This window comes from Canis lupus, chromosome 11, assembly GCF_003254725.2.
Source record: "Canis lupus dingo isolate Sandy chromosome 11, ASM325472v2, whole genome shotgun sequence".
In the NCBI taxonomy this organism is placed as follows: domain Eukaryota; kingdom Metazoa; phylum Chordata; class Mammalia; order Carnivora; family Canidae; genus Canis; species Canis lupus.
Genome location: NC_064253.1, coordinates 51,474,902 through 51,494,440, shown reverse-complemented (window position 1 = coordinate 51,494,440; position 19,539 = coordinate 51,474,902). Strand labels below are relative to the sequence as shown.

Below are 19,539 nucleotides of genomic sequence, written 5' to 3'. Positions count from 1 at the left end.
TCCACTCCAAAATAAGCAATTTATTACTCCATAAACTTCTCAGAAACATTTCCCAAATACATACAATTTCTTTTCAAAGTAATTTTACAGGATGAAGAAAAATGTTCATCAATTGTGGCTTATACCACCCTCAAGAAAGATTTTTAAGCATTCCCAGCAGTCTCCTTCTCCCAGTTCTGATGCCTGAAAAGGTGTCAATTCTTGGGTCAAAGGGGTCAAAGAAGGGAAGAAGTCGAAATCTTGAGCTGTCTTAACAAGGCAGGAATCAGCTCCTTTTTTTGGGGGGGGGTATCCAGAAACTCTCCTTCAGCTTTTTATGACCAACTTGTCATAGCTGCCTCCTCCTTTTGAGATCCAAGGCCAGTAAAAGACTCACCCTGAATCCCCCAGTTAAACCTGAGAAGGGTGCCTGGGTGGGATATGTTTGTGTGGGGCCCTGGCAAGGTTTATGGTTGCTCTGGGTATAGGAAACAGCGCCCAAAGTAAGATTCTTAGGTCATATTTTCTTTTCTCTTTCCCACATTGCCCCCTTTACCCATCATTTCCATATTTGCTTCTGGATTAAAACTTGGAAGGGTTGGTGGGAGGCCTGACATCACTTTTTCTTGAAATTGTACAACTCTGACAGATATCTGGGGGCTCTTTCTTTACTGTTCCTTGCCTTACCTGGGCACAACCATCTAGGGAATGAAGAGGCTGAGCCTCTGGAGTGAGAGCAGAAGGGCAGGAGTGTGCTGGTTTCCCTGGGACTCTAATTCATCCTTATTAAGTTGTGTGAATACAAGGGATGAAGAGCAATGATTCCTTTGGGATTTTCCTAAGGGCCTCTACTTTTTAAAAAGATAGCTGCTTTTTTTTGAATACCTTGGACTTCATTGTCTTGCCAGAAGTGATGAGGGCCCCAAAGCCCTGTTTGTGGGAGAATGCATAGGCAGAACGTCGAGTACTTGCATGTTTTAGCTTAGTCCGCTTAGGGAGTGGCAGTAGAGGTCTTGTGCATTGATGAATTCTGTCCATAATCTGCAGCCAGAGCAGAGAGGACAGGGTTTTTATCCACAGAGGCAAAGACAAAGGCAAAGGCAAAGAAGGGCCATGAATTATATCTGGGTAGATTCCTTGTTCCACTCACCTTGTCCACGTTGGCAGGCCAGAATAGTGGTTTGAGAAACTGGTAACCAATCACGGGCAAAATACAGAGGACTACACTGAGGACAATACTCAGCCATATTTGTGGCAGGTTCAGAGTGTTTCTGGCCACACCTGTAAACAATAAGGTATGGGAGGGAGGCTGTCAGCCAGAACTTATCAATGCAGAAGAATTATAGTGAAGTCCTTTGTACAGCCAAAGTCTCTGTAAATTCACATACTTTTCTCCTTCTAAAGGCATGTGAATTCACAGAGTTCTACAGGGTTTTGGAGGGGAAAAATGAGTGGCTTGATGAGAGGTGAGAGCTAGATACATCTAATATCTACTTTCTCTACATTTTTTTCCCACCAAAGTAGAATGAAAGATAGGGAAATTAATGTGGGAGATAATAAAGCAGTATGCCACAGTAGAAAGGATATTGGACTGGGAACCAGGAGAGCTAGATTTGAGTAATTTAATTTTTAAAAACCCTCAGTCTCTAAAATGGTACCCTTTCTACCTCAAAGGATGCTTACAAAGATTAAGTTAGATAAGAAATTTGAAAATATCTTAGAAAACCTAATAGGATAAAATATTTCTCTAGATAGATTTTGAGTCCTTTTGGGGCAGAGACAATGTCTTATTCCTATCTATGAGCCTAGCACATAGTAATAACTGCTCAGTGAACATTTATTAAACAAATATACTTGGTTCACACTTCCCAACCCTAACCCCCACCTCCTTGTCACACACTGGGTGGGCATAGACTTACCTAGGAATTGGAAGACGTTGGGGAACATTAGGCACAAGCCATCACTGTACAGGAAGAATAAGATGCAAAAGTAGAAACCCAGGCTACCCCAGGTGAAGATGTGGCTTATTATCGTCCAATAGGTTGTATCCAAGGCAATCTGAAAAACACTCTCTTATGTGCAATACTCTACAACCTGGGATATATCAGCTACCTCCCTTCTCCAGCCTCATAGTAGAGGATGATCCCTCCTCACTTTCCCTCCCTCCTTCTTTCCCTCCCTTCCAGACAGGCGGCCCACCCAAGCCTCCCAGCCCCCTACTCCCCACTCCCCCAGCCACACCTGCATTGTGACCACCCAGAGCAAGGCAGTCTGCACTATCAGGGAGAAGGACTGGTAATCAGAGATCTCTTTCCCATCTTTGCGCACTGAGTTGTAAATGGTCCCCATAGGGATAAAGAACAGCACGAAGGAACTATAGATCCCATGCATTAAACACTTCACAAATTCCTTCTTGTTGAAATAGAGGTTGTGCTGGCCTGGATCATACAGCTCTGGGAAGCGTAGACTCCATGTTTCATTCACATCCTGGAAGTACCAGAGGGTAAGGAGGAAGGCTCAGGGTCTCTCCATAGAAGGTCCCATCTCTATCAGAGTAGAAGTTTCTCGCCTGACTGAGTCTGCTGACAGTCTGCCTAGGAACTTCCTCATGGATTATTTGAGAAGTGGAACCAGAGAACAGAGCAGTGGCCACAGACCCTTCCTGAAATCCTACACTCTAGGCAATGATCTAAGTACAGAAGAAAGCTAGGAGAAGGTCAAGATGGTGATAAGGACCTGGAAGCAATCAGAGTTGGGGAGATAGAGGGTAATTAGGGTTGGGGGTAGCTGGAAGGGAGAATGGGAGCTTGGGATGAGGGGGCAGTTGTGACATTAGTCCCCAGTTTTAAGTGTTCCTTTTGTGGAATATATATATATATATATATATATATATATATATATATATATATTTTTTTTTTTTTTTTTTTGCCTCAAAAGCCAGCGAAAGAAGAGGGGGAAGCAAATGGGGACCAGCTAATCACATGGGGGTATCCATGTTCTGTGATGCTCCTCCCATTCCCATACTACTAGTGAACTCAGATAACAGGATTCTCTATGTGGATGCCATTGGATCATCTTCATCTCCTAAATCTGAAACTTTGAATAACAAAGCTTGGGGCTTGTTTTTGAGAGGTTGTAGATCACTAGAATTAGCCAACTGAAGCTGCATAGGACAAAACTTGTCCCTCTTTTTGCTCTGTGGCTAGCAGCTACCTTGTGGAGAATTTTCCTTCCTACTCTGATGGAGACCAGGAACCATGATTTCACCATGTCCTCTTTTAGCTATTTTATTCCTCTTTGGAGGTTCTTTTCTATTCATTGTGCCCAAGACTAGAGGTTGGGATAGAAAAGGAGGGAGAGGTATGGTACCAGGACCCCCAATACCCAGGAAATTTCTGACAGGGACAGATGATATCCCCTAGACTGACTCCCTATGACTCAAAATATACCCACATTCTCATGCTTGGCCTTCAGAACTCTCAACTAGGCCATCCTGCATTGGCTTATCTTATCATCTATGTATGGGTCTCTCCTTTCTCTGTTTTTGTTTTTGTTTTTGTTTTTGGTCTCTCCTTTCTTGAAGCATCTTGCTTTACCTAGTCTTACCCTAGTAACTCTATTTCCTTTTACTACCTTTTATTTACACTCAGTTTACTATAAAGCACAATTTCTATGTTTCTTTTTATAAAAATAAAATTGACATAGAAAACTTGGATTTCTAAAACTGATGATTATTCTCTGGGAGGAATATTCTTTACTTTATCCCATGATACTTCTCCAGGTAATGAGCTCCCTTCCTTGCTCTATAAATTATTCCATTTACAATTGACTTTGTAGAACTCAGCTCTTGTTGTTCTCCCCACTCTTGAGAATACTCCTCAAGGGCACAGGGGCTTAGCCCTGAAGAGAAGCTTGCTGCTGGTCTTACCTGGTCAAACAGACTCAAGCCCAGGACAGGGAGGCAGGTGTAGACCAGGTTGTAGAAAGTGATAAACCAGGTATCATAAACCGTCTAAGAGAATACCAAAGAGATTTCTTAGATTCCTCTCTTTTCCAAAGTCCCAGCTCCACTTCCCAGGTTCAAGAGAGCCCCTTCTGGCCCCCACTTACCCACCACTACATTAACCTAGAGCAAGATTTGGATTTCAGGAATCTGATAAGGAGGCTGACCCCAGTCTCTATTTGGTCCTACTCTATTTAGAACCTTGGGTTACAGGCTGGGGCAAGGCCACATCAAGCTTGTTTGTGGCCAACCCTACAAGGTTGATTTGGACCAACTCTTCCATGATCTGCACTGCCCATCCCTGCACAGAGAAGATCTACAGTGCCTGTGAGGGAATGCTAGCTGTATCCCTCCACTCTCAGGCATATAAGCCTCTGGGTTCTTTTATCTGATTTATGGCATTCAGTAGCTTCTATAACACTGGACACTTTCAAACACAAGTAGGTATAATAGACTCAATGACTCTTTCCCAGCTGGGTGCTCCATCCTGGGGCCCAGAGAGGGCTCCTTTACTAGCCACAAGAGGTCAGCAAAACACATACATATACTTCACCTCTCACAAACTAGAATGGCTTTGTTAGACACTGGGGATATACAAGTCTATTTTCTGCTCAATAGTCTGTTTCCCCTGGAGCCCAAGGCAACAGAGGTAATAGGGATCTCTTAAGGTAATCGTTCCTGAGGTTGTTTTTCTTGGGAATCTTGGAGAACCCTGAAAAACTTCTCATAGGAAAGAGGAATTCTTATAGAACATCAAAATCCAAGTGCCACTTCCCAGGTGGGGGAGATTTCATACTCAAATGTGGAGTTAACTCATTAGAGCGACAACAATGTATATTTGGGGCAGGGAGAAGGGCTGTTGGGGTGGGGAAGTAGAAGTAAGGGGAGCTGTATTCTGAAGTATGGCTACAGGTGAACACCATAGCCAGCATGTCTGGCAAGACTCAGAAGCCCTTTGAGACTTAGCTTGTTCCATAAAGATTGCTTTGGATACTAAACAAAACAAAACAAAACAAAACAAAACAAAACAAAAACAAAAACAAACCCTCCAGGATCCAAGCATTTCCCCATATTATCTATTTTTGGAAACCAGGTCTCTCTGTCAGGTAAAAGGTCAAAATATCTCATGGGAGTTTCGGAGGTAAGAGTTAAGTCTAAGTTAGAGCCAAGCCAGAAAAAGTTAAGGTTTGGAAATCTAAGTTTCAGTTTAAGGCTAGGAGATGGGATCAGCATGGGTAAGGAGTTTTGTGCTTAACCAACTGAGCCACCCAGGTGCCCCCACTTGAGGAGCTTTATGGATGGATGGCAACATGTCTCTAGAAAAGAAACATGAGCTGGCTGAAGTGGGGGTGAGTACAGAAGATCCAGTTGACCAGAGTGGGGAATGCCATCTGACCTCCTACCTGTGCAGAGAACCCGCTGAAGAAGGCATACCAGAAGTGCACCAGGGTGAAGGCAAAGTTTTTGTAAAAGAAGTAGCTGAGAAACTTGCACATGCGATTATAGGACCAGCGGCCATGGACCAAGAGTAGACGCTGAAGATAGTGGAACTGGGAGAAGGCGTAGTCACTGTTGAGCATGGCCTGCATTCCCTCCTGGCCACTGATGCCAACTCCAATGTGAGCAGCTGAAAAGAAATCCCAGAAGCTTCTCAACCTCAGAGCTACTCTGCTGGGCTCCCAGGCTGGGAAGTGTAAAAGAAAGGCTGAGATCATGTTGTACAAACTCCTTATTTTACATTTGGAAAACACTGTTACGCTCAGCTCAAAATGGCATTTATTTAGTGGAGCCTTTTCTCCTCAGTGGATTGCTCTTTTCCCTAGTGGACTGTCAAAAACCAGCTCCTTCATCTTCACTTTGTTTTGGATGCTGCCACTCAGGAATGCCTGGCATGGCTAGTACTAGAAAGCTCTCCTGGATGGTCATGGCCTACTATAGCCACCTTGGCTCTTTCCTGCTGTCCAGATGCTGAGGTAAAAACCTCTTGTTATCTCTTGAAGCCTTTTACATCAATTATAGATGCAGGATGGATGTCAATCTAACATAATATTTAATTACCTAAGTTTATCTAAAGAGCTAAAATCCAACTGTTAGGAGGAAATAAGTGATGTTCATACTTTGTTAGTGAGAAGCAAGTTCTCCAGGAGGCCTCACTTTTCTGAATGACTTTTCTGAATAAAACAAGGATTATACTTGATGGAAAATAAGATTGAAGTTCCTAAAAGTTTTAATTAGTATGTTGTAGTGTAGGGTACATTCATTGATCTTCTGGTATATACCTGTGGCATTGCTTAATGGAATAATTGAAGCCTCTAAGGCCCTAAAAACCAGAGAAGTTCTAGAAAGTGGGGAAGAGAGCAAGAACATTTTCTAGAACTAAAGCTGAGGCTAGAATATCTGCTAGTGTTTCCTGGATGGGGAGAAAGTTTAGATTAGAGGACCTCTAGATGTTGTCCGTATTTCACAGAACCACAAGTTGCTGGAAGCTAACAACATTCAGCTAAAATTAAAACCAGTGTCAGCCATTTGCTTCTATTAGTCCAGAGCATCAGTAAGTCTGCTATTCTTTTCCAGTCAGGGGAGTCAGGGGAAGTACTCATGAACATTGCCTTAGGGAAGAAGAGATCCCTACACTGTGCCTCACAGCTAATTCTCTGGTTGGGCAGTCCTGTCTTTTGCCTAACATTGCTCAGGCATACATCTATCAGAAAAGCAACAGACTGTGACTCCCGCCCAGGGGTTCTTTACGTAGCCTTTGATGCCATCTTGGAAAGATGGTATGGTAGTTGCACATCCGGTTCTGTAAATACATGCATATGATTTTATGGGAGCCATCTGTATTTGTGTGTGTTAAGTGCATGAATTTGAATGTGTGTGTGTGTGTGTGTGTGTGCGCGCGCATATAGACTGATATATGCATGTGTAAATAAGTGGGAATGCAGGTATAGAGGAGCATAAATAAAGTTGCAAAACATTATAAACATACAATACATATATACATGAGTGAACCAACAACACAATGTCACCCAGGTTGGTCTTTGCCCATAGAGAAAGGAAAGGGCAAGCCCTTGGTTGAAGGTTACTGTTCCCCATCCCTCACATGCCTTTGATCATGCTGACGTCATTGGCCCCATCCCCGATGGCCAGTGTCACCACCTTCTTGTATCTCTTCACCAGCTCTACCACCTGGGCCTTCTGAAGGGGTGTCATCCGGCAGCAGATCACCCCCTTGCACATGCACGCTGTTCTCAGCAGTTCCAACTCCAGGTTCCCTTCTAGAGCATAGGCCTGCAGCACCAGGATACATCCACATTTCAGGTTGCCCAAAAAGGCTCTCAGGACAGGATCTTCCTAAGTCCTTCCCCCTCTCCATTCTCTCCTATACTATATAGGTCAGACATAGTGGCTCCCAGGTGCTCCACTCCCAAGGGAGGCCAAGTCCCCAAGTCAGTTCTAGGCATCCTTACATCTGACCCTGACTCCAATGGGAAACTAGTCAGCCTCTCTCACTAGGTCAAATCAGTTGATTAGGCTATAAGGCCAGCTGACCTTTTTGGAGGACCTGGTTCTGTTCACTTCCCCCTTTCCCCTAAGTGACAGGCCACATCAGTAATAGAATTTAGATAAGGAAGGAACATGCCTTTGGCTTCTCTTTCCTCATTATTCCTGTCTAGAGAAGGATAGGGAAAGGTGTCTGTCAGGAAAGAACACCAGAAGAGAGGGGAAGAGGTGACTCATGAAATAGAGAAGGGGTCTTAAAATTTCTCTGGAGTGGACTGGACCTAGGAAAAAAAACTCCTTGGGAGAAGAAGATAGAATTGTAGCTCTGTGTTGCCCACCAGACTGCAGCCATTGATGATCAAGCCATAGTTGCCATTGGGCACCTCCTCAGGTAATCTGAAGGACATTTGGGGCTTCGTGGTGAGGTAAATGTTTACTGGGTCTGATTCCAGTAGAGCCTCAGGTTTCATCTTGTCCCTTGCCGACCTGAAAGCCAAGAGGAGTGGTTAATATCTGACTGGAAGCTCCAGATTTTAGAAAGGAAAAAGTGTCCCAGAATGAAAATGGGCAAGGTGGATACAGAACCTCTACTAAACATCAGCCAGGACCTCAAACTCAATTGCCTTCTGAGAACTGCCATTGTCTTAGGTCCCTATACCTGAGTTCTTGCCGAATGGTCTCATCATTCTTGCCTTCCACAATAAACATCCCATCCATTTCATCCTCAAATATGTTACAGGCATAAGCAATGTTCACAGCAGTCTCTGCAGGAAATGGGGAACAAACATCACATTTTGGCCAGGACAGGGACTTTATGAAAGTGTACACATATATAGGCAGTAATGGTGGGCAGCAGAGCCCATTTGTCCACATTTGTTATGGATGTATCCAAATGTATTTTTCATGAGTCTGTGGAGACCATATTCAAACACACAGGAGACTGTCAACCTAGTGCAGACTTGTGAGTCACTTATCAATAACTAGGATCATTCTGGCTTAGCCTTTCTTTTTCTTTCATTTTTAAATTCATTTTCATGAATTTTTATGTCATCCTTGTGTAGAGGCCATGCTAACCTTTTCTGTATCATTCCAATTTCAGGATATGTGCTCCTGAAGTGAGCATCATTCTGGCTTAGCCTTCCAACAGAGCCTTCCCTTATTTCCTAAAACAATTCCAGTCTGTGTCCACTTCTCCAAACAGTCAGGATATATTTCCCTGTGCCTGTTTTTATGACAGATTTTATGGCAGACTGAGATAAGTTTCAGTTATGGTCTTTTCTTTACATTGAGAACTCTGAAATTTGAATAAATTCATACTAAGGAAAAAATTTACAAAAATTAAATCCTGAAGCCTTGCTGCAAGTGGTATCAAAATTCAGAGGAGAAACTTCAATTGTCATAGAAACTTTCTTGGAAAAAAGACTTTGAAGGATGTGTAAGACTTGTTTTGGGAAGGAAAAAACATTTCAAAGGGGAAACAACCAAACGGAGGCTGTGGAGTAGAAGCTGGATTGTTTGGGACACACTAAAGATAACAGTCACATCAGGATGGAGATAACTATATGTAGGCAGCAACAGATTATCAAGATCTTGAAGACCAGACAGTGGAATCTGACTTTACCACATAGAGCTGCTGAAGATACCTGGGCAGAGGAATAATATATAAAAGTCGTATATTTTAGTAAGATTAAACTGATGGTTGTATGTAGGCTATATTGAAATCAATAAGGAAATGAGACAGATATCAGTTTAAAAGTTTTTGCAAAAGTACAATCAATGGGGGACAAAGCATGAACTAGGGTGATGGCATAGTCAAGGGGATCATCAGAAGATTTGGTGGGACACAGTGAGACAATTAATCTTTGGGACAACAGAGAGGGTATAGTCATAGATAATTCCAAGGTTTTTAGCAAATGGGTTCCTGGATGACGAGGTCATGTCTGATTGAATCATCTCTGTGTCCTTAATACCTAATACAGCATCCAGTATAAAGTGTACTCTTAGCAAACCATGTACAAGACTGGGAAGGAAGGTGTCCTATCAGAACTTGACCTGGGTTATAAGGTATTTGTCAAATATATGGCTAAGAAGAAAAGAATATATAAAATAAAGAAATGGCTAAAGTGGATAGGGAGGAGGATTGGTCATGTGAGAACTCCCCTTTACCTTGCTTATCTCCAGTTAGGACCCAAATTTTAATTTTGGCTTTGTTCAGGGTGGCGATTGTCTCAGGTACACCATCCTGCAGCTTGTCTTCTATGGCTGTGGCCCCTAACAGCTTTGAACAGAGAGAGCAGTGAGTGAGGAAAAGGAAGAATGTCACAGCATTTAGTGCTACCCAACAACTCAACTGGCATCTTATCATCCTCTTTAGCAAGCTGGCTGTATCCTGACATGAGGATCCAAATAGTATAAAATTCAGCATATTCTGCCTCTCGATAGCTGTAGCTTTTCAACCACATAAATCAAATTTAGAAACAGAATATTAGGGGTCAAAGAGGGACAAGACTTGCCCAAGTCATACATGAAGCTGTGTGCCACTTCTAAACCATCTTTTTCTCAACACACTTTCACTTCTTTCTTGCTTCATTCACAGCATACTTCTTGGCTTCCAGTGTTGACCACAGGATGGGCATCATGACTCAGTCTGAGGAACTGACGGACAAATAACTGGCTGATTTCTCCTAGGCCTTCAGAAGGACAGACTAGAAATACTAACCATAGAACTGATTATGAAATGAGATTGACCTTTGGGATCTCTATGTTTTCCCATTTGGTATCAGTTATTTCTCTTATAGCAGATCCAGCCTGTATAAGTCTGCTCAGAAACTTTGGAGTCATCTTTAACTTTTCTCTCTCATATCCTATAATCTAATCCATTAGCAAATTCTGTTGGCTCTACCTTTAAAAAATGTACAGAATTTGACTACTCCTCACCACTTCCACTACTTGTATCTGGTCCAAGCCATCATCATCTCTCACCTGCACTATTGCAATTATCTTCTAATTGGTCTCCCTGGGTCTGTGCTTGCTCCCCTACAGTATAATCTTAACACAGCAGCCAGAGTGATTGTTTTAAAAAGCTAACTCATCGGAGTGCCTGGGTGGCTCAGTCAGTTAGGCGACTGACTCTTGATTTTGGCTCAGGTCATGATCTCAGGGTCCTGGGATTGAGCCCTGTGTCTGGCTCTGCACTCAGAGTCTGGTTGTCCCTCTCCCTATGTTCCTCCCCCTATTTGCACTGACTCTCTCTCTCTCAAATAAATAAAATCTTTTGAAAAAAGCTATCACATCACTTTTTTAAAAAAAATATTTTTATTTATTTATTTGAGAGAAAGAGCAAGAGGATCACAGAGGGAGAGGGAGAAGCTGACATATACCACAGAGTACAATATAGGGCTCGATCCCAGGATCCTGAGATCATGACCTGAGCCAAAGGCAGATGCTTAACCACCTAAGCTACCCAGGCATGTATATCACATCACTTCTTTGGTTGAACTCTTCAATGGCTTTCCATATCTCATTGTAAGATCTTACACTGGCTCATGAAGGCACTCTACTACTTCTCTGTCTCATGTCCTTTTATTCTCTCCTCCTTACTTACACCATGCCAGCCACACTAGCTGCCTTGCTGTTCAACTAGTTAGGCCTACTCCTGTTTTAGGGCTTTCATTCATGCCATTTCTTCTGTCTGCTTAGTTTGCCAGACTATTTCCCTATTTATTTTTTTTAAGATTATTTATTCGTAGAGACACACAGAGAGAGAGAGAGAGAGAGAGAGAGAGAGAGAGAGAGAGAGGCAGAGATACAGGCAGAGGGAGAAGCAGGCTCCATACAGAGAGCCTGACATGGGACTCGATCCAGGGTCTCCAGGATCATGCCTGCCATGGGCTGCAGGCGGCGCTAAACCGCTGCGCCACCGGGGCTGCCCTTTCCCTATTTCTTTAGGTCTCTACTCAGACTAAAGGAAGACTAACCATCCTATAAAAAAATACTAACTATACTCTGCCCTCTCCAAAACATACATGCATATGCTGATGCAGATACATCAGCTTTCTGATGCTTTCTCCCTAGCTTTCTTCCTGGATTTATTTCCTACCATAGCACTTTCATTATCTAACATACTATATGTGTTACTTTTTTGCCTATTTTGTCTGTTGCTGGAACATAGGAAGCACCTAATATAAGTATGTTGAATGAATGAGTGAGTATTTTTGTCTTTATTATTCTTTTAGTTCATTCTGGATTATCTAATCTGTGCATTCATTATTCAGATCCTCATTTCTCCCAGGTTACTTAGCTTCTGTGAGCAGCTTTGGGATAAAATTTACAACTAGTGCATTATCCTCCCCCGCACCACACCCCGTATGGATTTCAAAAATCCAGGACATCCTGAATCAGCTTGGATGCCAATATCCTGTATCCAGAGAGAGTCTGAACCTATTGATTTTCTGCAAGCCATTCTCAGAGACCTTGCTCAGTCTACTGACTGCCACTACCCATCCTGCTCCCAATCTGTGCCTGGCTTCCTCATACCAACCATTAAGTCTTTTTCTATCTCTTCATAGACATCTGATATCTTATCTTCCCGATTCTCCAAAGACAGGCAGGCTTCACTGTGCCTCTTGCTCCAGGCCTGGAAGAACGCATTATCCAATTCTCGGTAGGCCACCATGAGAGTGCGGAGGCCTTCAATGGCAAAATCCTAGAAGACATGTGTGTGTGCTGAGTAGGTCTGGGGTGGGTTAGGGTTGAGTTTAGGGAGAAGCAGACTGATCCCACCAGCCGAATGCCTACAAAATAGGGTCTAATGGCTAGTACCATGGGGTGGGAGGAACACCTAGCCTAGCCAGAAAACAACTACAGAGCTTTCTCAGCCAAATGTCCTAACGGTGGGGCCGGCATAAGTACTTACGAAATATAAAGTTCTAGCTTTTACCTGTAGTTAGATAATTTGCTGTATGACTCTGGGAAAAATTAAGCCTTCTAGATTTCTTTGTTGTAAAATTGGGATAATAATTCACTGCCTACAGAGAGGATAATGATGTCTATGAGAATGGAATACTAAAGTAAAAGGAAGTTGTTATAAAACATAAAGGAGCAACTATTTTTTATAAGCACACATTGATTTTATTTTCCTCTTTCCCTGCCTTCCTTCAAGCATCTAACAGGCACCTCAAAAGCACACACACGTGTATATTTGTCTACAGCTGATTGGCTCAATTGATTAGTCACAGCCAGTAGTGTTAATGATATTTCACTACTGAAATGCTCTCTGGGTGAATTAGTATTGTTTTGTTCTGTGTCCACCAATATATCCTAAATAACCACAGTTAACTATCTTGCAAGTATAGTCTTGGTCATAAGGAGAACTAGATTAGAGTGAGTAGTTTAAGGGCAGAACTCTAATCCAACTGAGGGTGGGTTAGGAGATTTTATGTACTGAGAACTGCACATGAATAAAAATTCTACATGATCACTATCATAGTGAACTGCATGCAAAATAATTCACTTTAGCATTATAAGAACAAAGAGAAAAAGAATTTATCATCTTGATATTCTGTATTAGTTCCCTGTGAAACTCCTGAGTGACATTAGCTGTCAGGTAAAATGAACATAAAACAGTGCATGTATGGAATGCCATCCCTTAAACCTCTGTAGTGTTAGCAGATGAAGCTATGAAAAGAAGCCTGAGAGAAGATCTCGGAGACTTCCTAGAAGGAAAAAATATGGCAGAAGCTGCTCTTGCATAGGATAGTAAATGAGATCTTATAAGCTAACAACACACTGATTCTTTTTAAAAGATTTTATTTACTTATTTGAGAGAGAGAGAGAGAGAGAGAGAGAGAACAAGCAGGGGGTAGGGGCAGAGAGAGAAGCAGACTCTTCACTGAGCAGGGAGCCTGACATGGGGCTGGATCCCAGGACCCTGAGGTAATGATCTGAACTGAAGGCAGACACTTAACCAACTGAGCCACCCAGGAGCCCCATACAGAGTCTTAATCCATTTAACAAATAATTTAGAGATCTCTGGGTGGCTCAGCGGTTTAGCACCTGCCTTCGGCCCAGGGCATGATCCGGCAGTCCTAGGATCGAGTCCCACAAAGCTCCCTGCATGGACCCTGCTTCTCCCTCTGCCTGTGTCTCTTCCTCTCTCTGTCTGCATCTCTCATGAATAAATAAATAAATAAAATATTTAAGAAACAAACCAAAAAAAAAAAAAAACCCACAAATAATTTAGCAGTTATTTCTTACCCTTTACTTGTGTTTTTTTTTCCTTTTCTATTATGGTGGGTAAATTAGGGCGCTGAGGCCAAATCCTGACTGCTCCTTGCTTTTTTTTTTTTTTTAAGATCTTATTTATTTATTCATGAAAGACACACACACACACACACACACACACACACACAGAGGCAGAGAGAGACACAGGCAGAGGGAAAAGCAGGCTCCATGCTGGGAGCCTGATGTGGGACTTGATCCTGGTACTCCAGGATCACTCCCTGAGCCGAAGGCAGGCGCTAAACCCCTGAGCCACCCAGGGTTCCCTGCCCCAAAATCACTGTTTGGTGATTCCTGTCTTAGAGGGCTTAGAGCTGTGCTTTTGTAGGAGTTTTTGAAGCTTGACTCCTAAGTATAAGCTTCACTCTTACAAGTTTATCATCAGCAGTTAACATATTGTAGTGTAGTCAGGCTCCATTATGAGTGTCGATTAAAATGGGTGGCAGGATGTAGGTTAAAAGACCTGAAACAATTTTATGCCCCCTTTGGAGCCAGCCTGCTCTCTGAGAAGACACTCTAATTAATGTGTTGTGGAAGGTTAAAAGATAAGTTTTTCAGAGTAGCCCATAAAAAATACTGAGGCCTCTGGGAACCAGGATAGGACATAAGAACTGTCCTGTATGGAATACTGCATGGACTTTTTTGAAAACTTGAAATATAATGTATAGATCATAAAATTCACACTTTTAAGGTATATAATTCAGTGGTTAAAAAATTATACTCATAAAGTTGTGCATCCATCACTACTATCTAATTCCAGAATACTTTGATCACTCCCAAAGGAAATCCTGTACCCACTAGCCTTCATTCCCATTTTCTTTTCCCCTAGCACTTGGCAATCACTAACCTACTTATTTCTATAGATTTGCTTATTCTGAATATTTCATATAAATTAAATTATACAATATGTGGCCTTTTGTGATTCTCTTATTTCACTTAACATAATGTTTCAAGACTCATACACATGTATCAGTATGTCATTCCTTTTTGGGACTGAATAATATTTGTTTAGACATACATTTTATTGACCTATTTATCCATGCCATTCATGATGGGCATTTGGGTTGTTTCTACTTTTTCACTATTATAGATAATGCTGCTCTAAACATTTGTGTACAAATTTTTGTGTGGATGTATATTTTCATTTCTTTTGGACTACACCTAGGACTGGAATTGCTAGGTCACATGATTACTCTATGTTTAACTTTTTCTGCCAGACTGTTTTCTAAAATGGCTGCCTCATGGAGTGCCTGGGTGGCTTAGTCCATTAAAATGGTTGCATCATTTTATATTTCCATCAGCAATGTATGAAGGTTACAGTTTTTCTATATCTTTGCCATTAATTATTATTATCTGATCATCTAGCTATCCTGGCAGTTGTGAAGTAGTCTCTTGAGGTTTTGATTTGCAGTTCCCTATGGGCAAATTAAACTGGGTATCTTTTCATGTGCTTATTGACTATGTGTTCTTTGACTTCTGATGAATTGTTAATGTGGATCAAGCCAAGCATTTTCTCCAACCTATTTCTTCTTAAAAAAAATTTTTTTTTCTGATCTGCCCTCCCATCCCATCCCATCCTCGGTACTATTCCCTTAATCCTTTATATACCTAGGTTTCTACTCATGAATAGAAATCTTGGAGGGTATAGATTTAGTTTTCCTTTCCAGTGCCAGAAGGCTGGAGCCAGTGTCTTTCAGATAGATCTCAAATCCTACTAACTAGATGGTGGAAGTAGGGTAGGGTAGTCGGGGCGAGAGGTGGAGGGGGGGAGTTACCCCTGGGGATTCTAATCTTGTGCTAACAGAAGACAGTGACAAAAAACATTTCCCTAAATAGCCCACATCTGGTGCTTTCTGCTCCATGCCTTCAAAGATGTGTATTCTCATCATAGTTGGTGAGATAGGGCCTCCCATATCAATATGCCCAATTCCAAAGCAAATTCTAGGTCTGACCATGGGACCTCTTGAGCCAGGAATCACAGAGAATACTAGTTGACTGTGGTAAGTGCTCCTACAGACAAACTCCTCATCCTGTGTCATCTAACTTCTTGACACAGAAATTGGCAATGTAGTCAGTAGGTGTACCACAGAATGAAGTAGTTTTTATTCTTGTCAATTAAAGAGACATAAACACATCCATACAGAAATACATGGATGTAAAGACATATGTGAAAACATAATCCATGTACAAAGAGCCACCCACAGCTTCCCTCCCCTGCAACCTTAACACTTACATCTAAATGTTCCATAGTCACATCTCTGAGGGATCCACAGGATGGATGGAGCAGCTGACAGAGGATGGTGTCTGCACCCTTGCAGAACAACATTACTCGATCTTCAGGTGTCCTCACTAAGAATAAACAAATAAAGCAGAGTAACTATATACATCCATTGTTACAAGAACTTGTTTGGGCCACTGAGGGATGGCATGAGGCTGTTCCCATGATATTTGTTTCTGATTCTTCTGGGGGCTAAGCACTCAATGAGTGGTCACAGAAGGTAAGGACTGGTGAGAGTGGGAGGAGACCTTACGGAACCAGCTTTTCTATGGGTTCAATATCATCTGTGGAAGTCTGATGCAGAATCACATTTAGCTTCCCAAGTCCAAGTTCCAGACCAAGGTCCAGATCCAGTAAGGACCAAGAATTAAAAATGACCTTCTTCCTCTTCAGTCTGAGGCTCAAACTAATTGAGAGTAAGACAGTATGAATTTCTCTTATATTGTGTGCCCCTATCTCTAAGTTCAGGGTTTATGGATTTATTCTCTGTTCTTATCTTAGCTTTGGGGGTTCAGACAAGCCATGACTCAGGAACAATAAAGAAGTATATGGTAGCAGACTCCCAAGGAGAAAACATATAGAGTATGTGAGGGAGAAAGTAGGAATGGCTATGTGTTTGTATTTGAGGCATAATACCTTTGAGAAAGCATGTGAGTGGAAGAAAACATTTGTGTGCATATAAAAGGAAGTCTGTATATGAATGTGTATAAAAGACAAATAAGGGGAGAGGACTGACTAGGAGGGGCACCTACCAATAACAGACATCCTCTTGCGCACATTGTTGAAGTCCAAAATAGCCAGCAGTTGGTAGACTTTGGTCTCACCCATTTCAACTACCATGATTGTCTCAGATGTGCGGGAACAGAACACAAAGCCAAAGTTCCTGGCTGCAGTGACAAGGGCACCTTCATCTGGGGACTGAGCCTGGTACACCAGGTTACCTGGAAGGAGAGAAGATGGCAACCAGAACCCACAGAGATGTGCAGCTGAAATCAATCCAGAAGGGACACCAAGGGGCTTATATAAAGATAGAGCCCAAGGGGGGCATTTTTCTTCAAACTTCCTCACAAGTTTGGCTCTAAGAGGCCAGGTTGTATACAGGTCAGTTTTTTTTTTTTTCCTCCTTTCCAATATTTTCAGTGTATTTCACAGACCTGAGTCAGTATTACAGAGGTACATGGGACATGCAATATACACAAATGAACAAAACATAGTTCATTCTCTGATTTTAATGGGTAAAGATGGGTCAGGGCGCTTGTTAAAATGCAAGTTCCTGGGCCCTACTCAAACTTACTGAATCTAGAATCATGAAACTTGGGAGGAGGGAGGAGGAAACTGAATTTTTAACAAATCTCCTGGGTGAGTTTCATGTAGGTTGTTCTGTGTAAATTGTTCCTACATAAGACTGGCTACACTTTGATGAACACTCCTATAAAATAGGACAATAAGGATAGGATATATAGAACATGACAAATGGAATGATGATAATAAGACTGAAAAAATATATATATGAGTATTGTGGGAGTAGGAGACCTTAGTTTTGTCTGGTCCCAGGAATTCAGCTAGGTAGCTATTAAGTCATTTTAAACACCTGCAAACTCAACTGGAAATCTAAGAAAAGAATAGCTGCAACCCTTTTCCAGGCGGCCGGGAAGATGGCAGACATTCAGACCGAGCGTGCCTACCAAAAGCAGCCAACCGTCTTTCAAAATAAGAAGAGGGTCCTACTTGGAGAAACTGGCAAGGAGAAGCTCCTGCGGTACTACAAAAACATCGGTCTGGGCTTCAAGACGCCCAAGGAGGCCATTGAGGGCACCTATATTGACAAGAAATGCCCCTTTACTGGCAATGTCTCCATCCGAGGGCGGATTTTGTCTGGTGTGGTGACCAAAATGAAGATGCAGAGGACTATTGTCATCTGCCAAGACTACCTCCACTACATCCGAAAATACAACCGCTTTGAGAAAACCCACAAGAACATGTTGGTGCACTTGTCTCCTTGCTTCAGGGATGTCCAGATCGGCGACATTGTCACAGTGGGTGAGTGCCGCCCCTTGAGCAAGACTGTGCGTTTCAATGTGCTCAAAGTCACAAAAGCTGCTGGCACAAAGAAGCAGTTCCAGAAGTTTTGAGGCAAGACTTCTGTCTATACCCCTGAAGAAAATAAAACTGTCTACACCCCTGAAAAAAAAAAAAAAAGAATAGCTGCAACTCTACAAAGAGAAAAGTGATCACTTTCTGCAAGGTAGGAGGTGTGAAGAAGTGAATCTGAGGTGATACATGGGAAAATAAACCTTGCGGGGAGGGACTGAGGGGGAGGGATCCTCCATCAGTTAGCTACCGGGACATGACATAGCAGCTGAGTGCAAATCAGAACTTTTAGAAGTCTGCTTCGGTGAGGGATGCCCATGCCTGAAAGGTGCTCAGGCAGTGAAGCAGAGGCAGAATCCTAGGTGGGACAGTGTGTTTCAGGAAGACCGAGGGGCGCCTGAGTGCACAGAGTTCCTAGACATTGGAGCGGGGAAGCCAGCTGGAATCAGTGAGCCCAGAAGTGGGCTCTCAGCTTGTGGCTGCCATAAACCTGGAACTGTCACAGTTGGCATGTCTGCTTTCAGAGCAGGGGCCTAACAAACAGCAGAACCAGTGAGACTTCCCTTCCTCCCCTGGGAAGAATGGTGCAGAAGTGTGTTGCAAGGCACACAAACAGGGTTGTGTGCCTGAGAAAGAAATGCTCAGTCATGGGTTGGGTGAGCACAGAGTGCAGACAGAAACCAGGGAGACAGGAGTGACTGACTGCTTTTCCCTGAGGGTGCACAGAAGGGGGGGCAAGCTTCCCGCTAGAGGCTAGAGATTGGGAGGCTGCCATTTGCATTCTCATCCTTTAAAGCTACACAGAAAGCCTTTGGGAAACAAAAGCCACATAGAGCAATCTGGAGCTGATTACTTAGCCTGACACCCTAGCCAGGGCAGTGCAATCTATGCTTCCTGCCTCCTCACCCCCATCACGGCCAAAGACACTTGAGAATCATCGCAAAAGGCCATGCCCTCAGAATATCAGTGAAAATATCCAGCCAAGACCATGTTTGCCAATCATTGAGAACTGCAAAAAACTCCAATGCCAGGGGAATATAGCATATAGAATTCATTGTTTATTTCCCCATGATTCTTTAGTCTTTAAATTTTAATCTTTTTCTCTTTCCTCTTTCAACCAATTTCTTATTGTATCAACTTTAAAAAAACTTTTTTAATTTTCATTTTTATAGTTATATTCTATCCTTTCATTGCATTTAATTTTATTTTTGTATATATGTAAGTTTTTCTTTACAATTTTGGGATGCAGTTTCTTCTAAGAGGCCAAAATTTAACCAGAATCTATTGTATGGCTCTGTTCTCTTCACCTGTCTGATCATATTTGCTTTTTTTCCTTTTTTTCTTTCTCCTTCTTTTCTGTTTTGTTCAACTTTTTATTTTATTTTTTTTTAGATTTTATTTATTTATT

General features: G+C 42.3%; 2 protein-coding genes and 1 non-coding gene across 7 annotated transcripts in view; 1 reads left to right on the top strand and 2 right to left on the bottom strand.

Annotated features, from left to right (window-relative positions):
* LOC112649895 (phospholipid-transporting ATPase FetA-like) overlaps positions 1-19,539 on the bottom strand; it is a 123,538-nt gene continuing 103,999 nt past the window's right edge. For 4 of the 5 annotated variants that reach the window (XM_025432442.3, XM_025432444.3, XM_025432446.3 and 1 more), the window contains 14 exons: positions 16,793-16,981; positions 15,996-16,111; positions 12,024-12,188; positions 9,650-9,761; positions 8,142-8,247; positions 7,822-7,969; positions 7,087-7,270; positions 5,386-5,609; positions 3,908-3,991; positions 2,221-2,466; positions 1,899-2,037; positions 1,130-1,260; positions 865-1,020; positions 1-183 (listed from right to left, as the gene is read on the bottom strand). In XM_025432442.3, the coding sequence (XP_025288227.1) occupies positions 109-183; positions 865-1,020; positions 1,130-1,260; positions 1,899-2,037; positions 2,221-2,466; positions 3,908-3,991; positions 5,386-5,609; positions 7,087-7,270; positions 7,822-7,969; positions 8,142-8,247; positions 9,650-9,761; positions 12,024-12,188; positions 15,996-16,111; positions 16,793-16,981 (2,075 nt within the window). In that variant the 3' untranslated portion in view covers positions 1-108. The remainder of the gene's footprint in view (positions 184-864; positions 1,021-1,129; positions 1,261-1,898; positions 2,038-2,220; positions 2,467-3,907; positions 3,992-5,385; positions 5,610-7,086; positions 7,271-7,821; positions 7,970-8,141; positions 8,248-9,649; positions 9,762-12,023; positions 12,189-15,995; positions 16,112-16,792; positions 16,982-19,539) is intronic. The other variant, XM_025432445.3, reaches the window with a different exon arrangement.
* Positions 8,500-8,606, bottom strand: LOC112650655 (U6 spliceosomal RNA). The gene has a single exon (XR_003130347.1). It is a non-coding gene; the product is annotated as a U6 spliceosomal RNA (small nuclear RNA).
* LOC112649898 (40S ribosomal protein S11-like) lies at positions 17,672-18,236 on the top strand. Its single transcript, XM_025432454.3, has one exon. It carries the CDS (start codon positions 17,696-17,698, stop codon positions 18,170-18,172), a length of 477 nt encoding a protein of 158 aa, XP_025288239.1. The 5' UTR covers positions 17,672-17,695; the 3' UTR covers positions 18,173-18,236.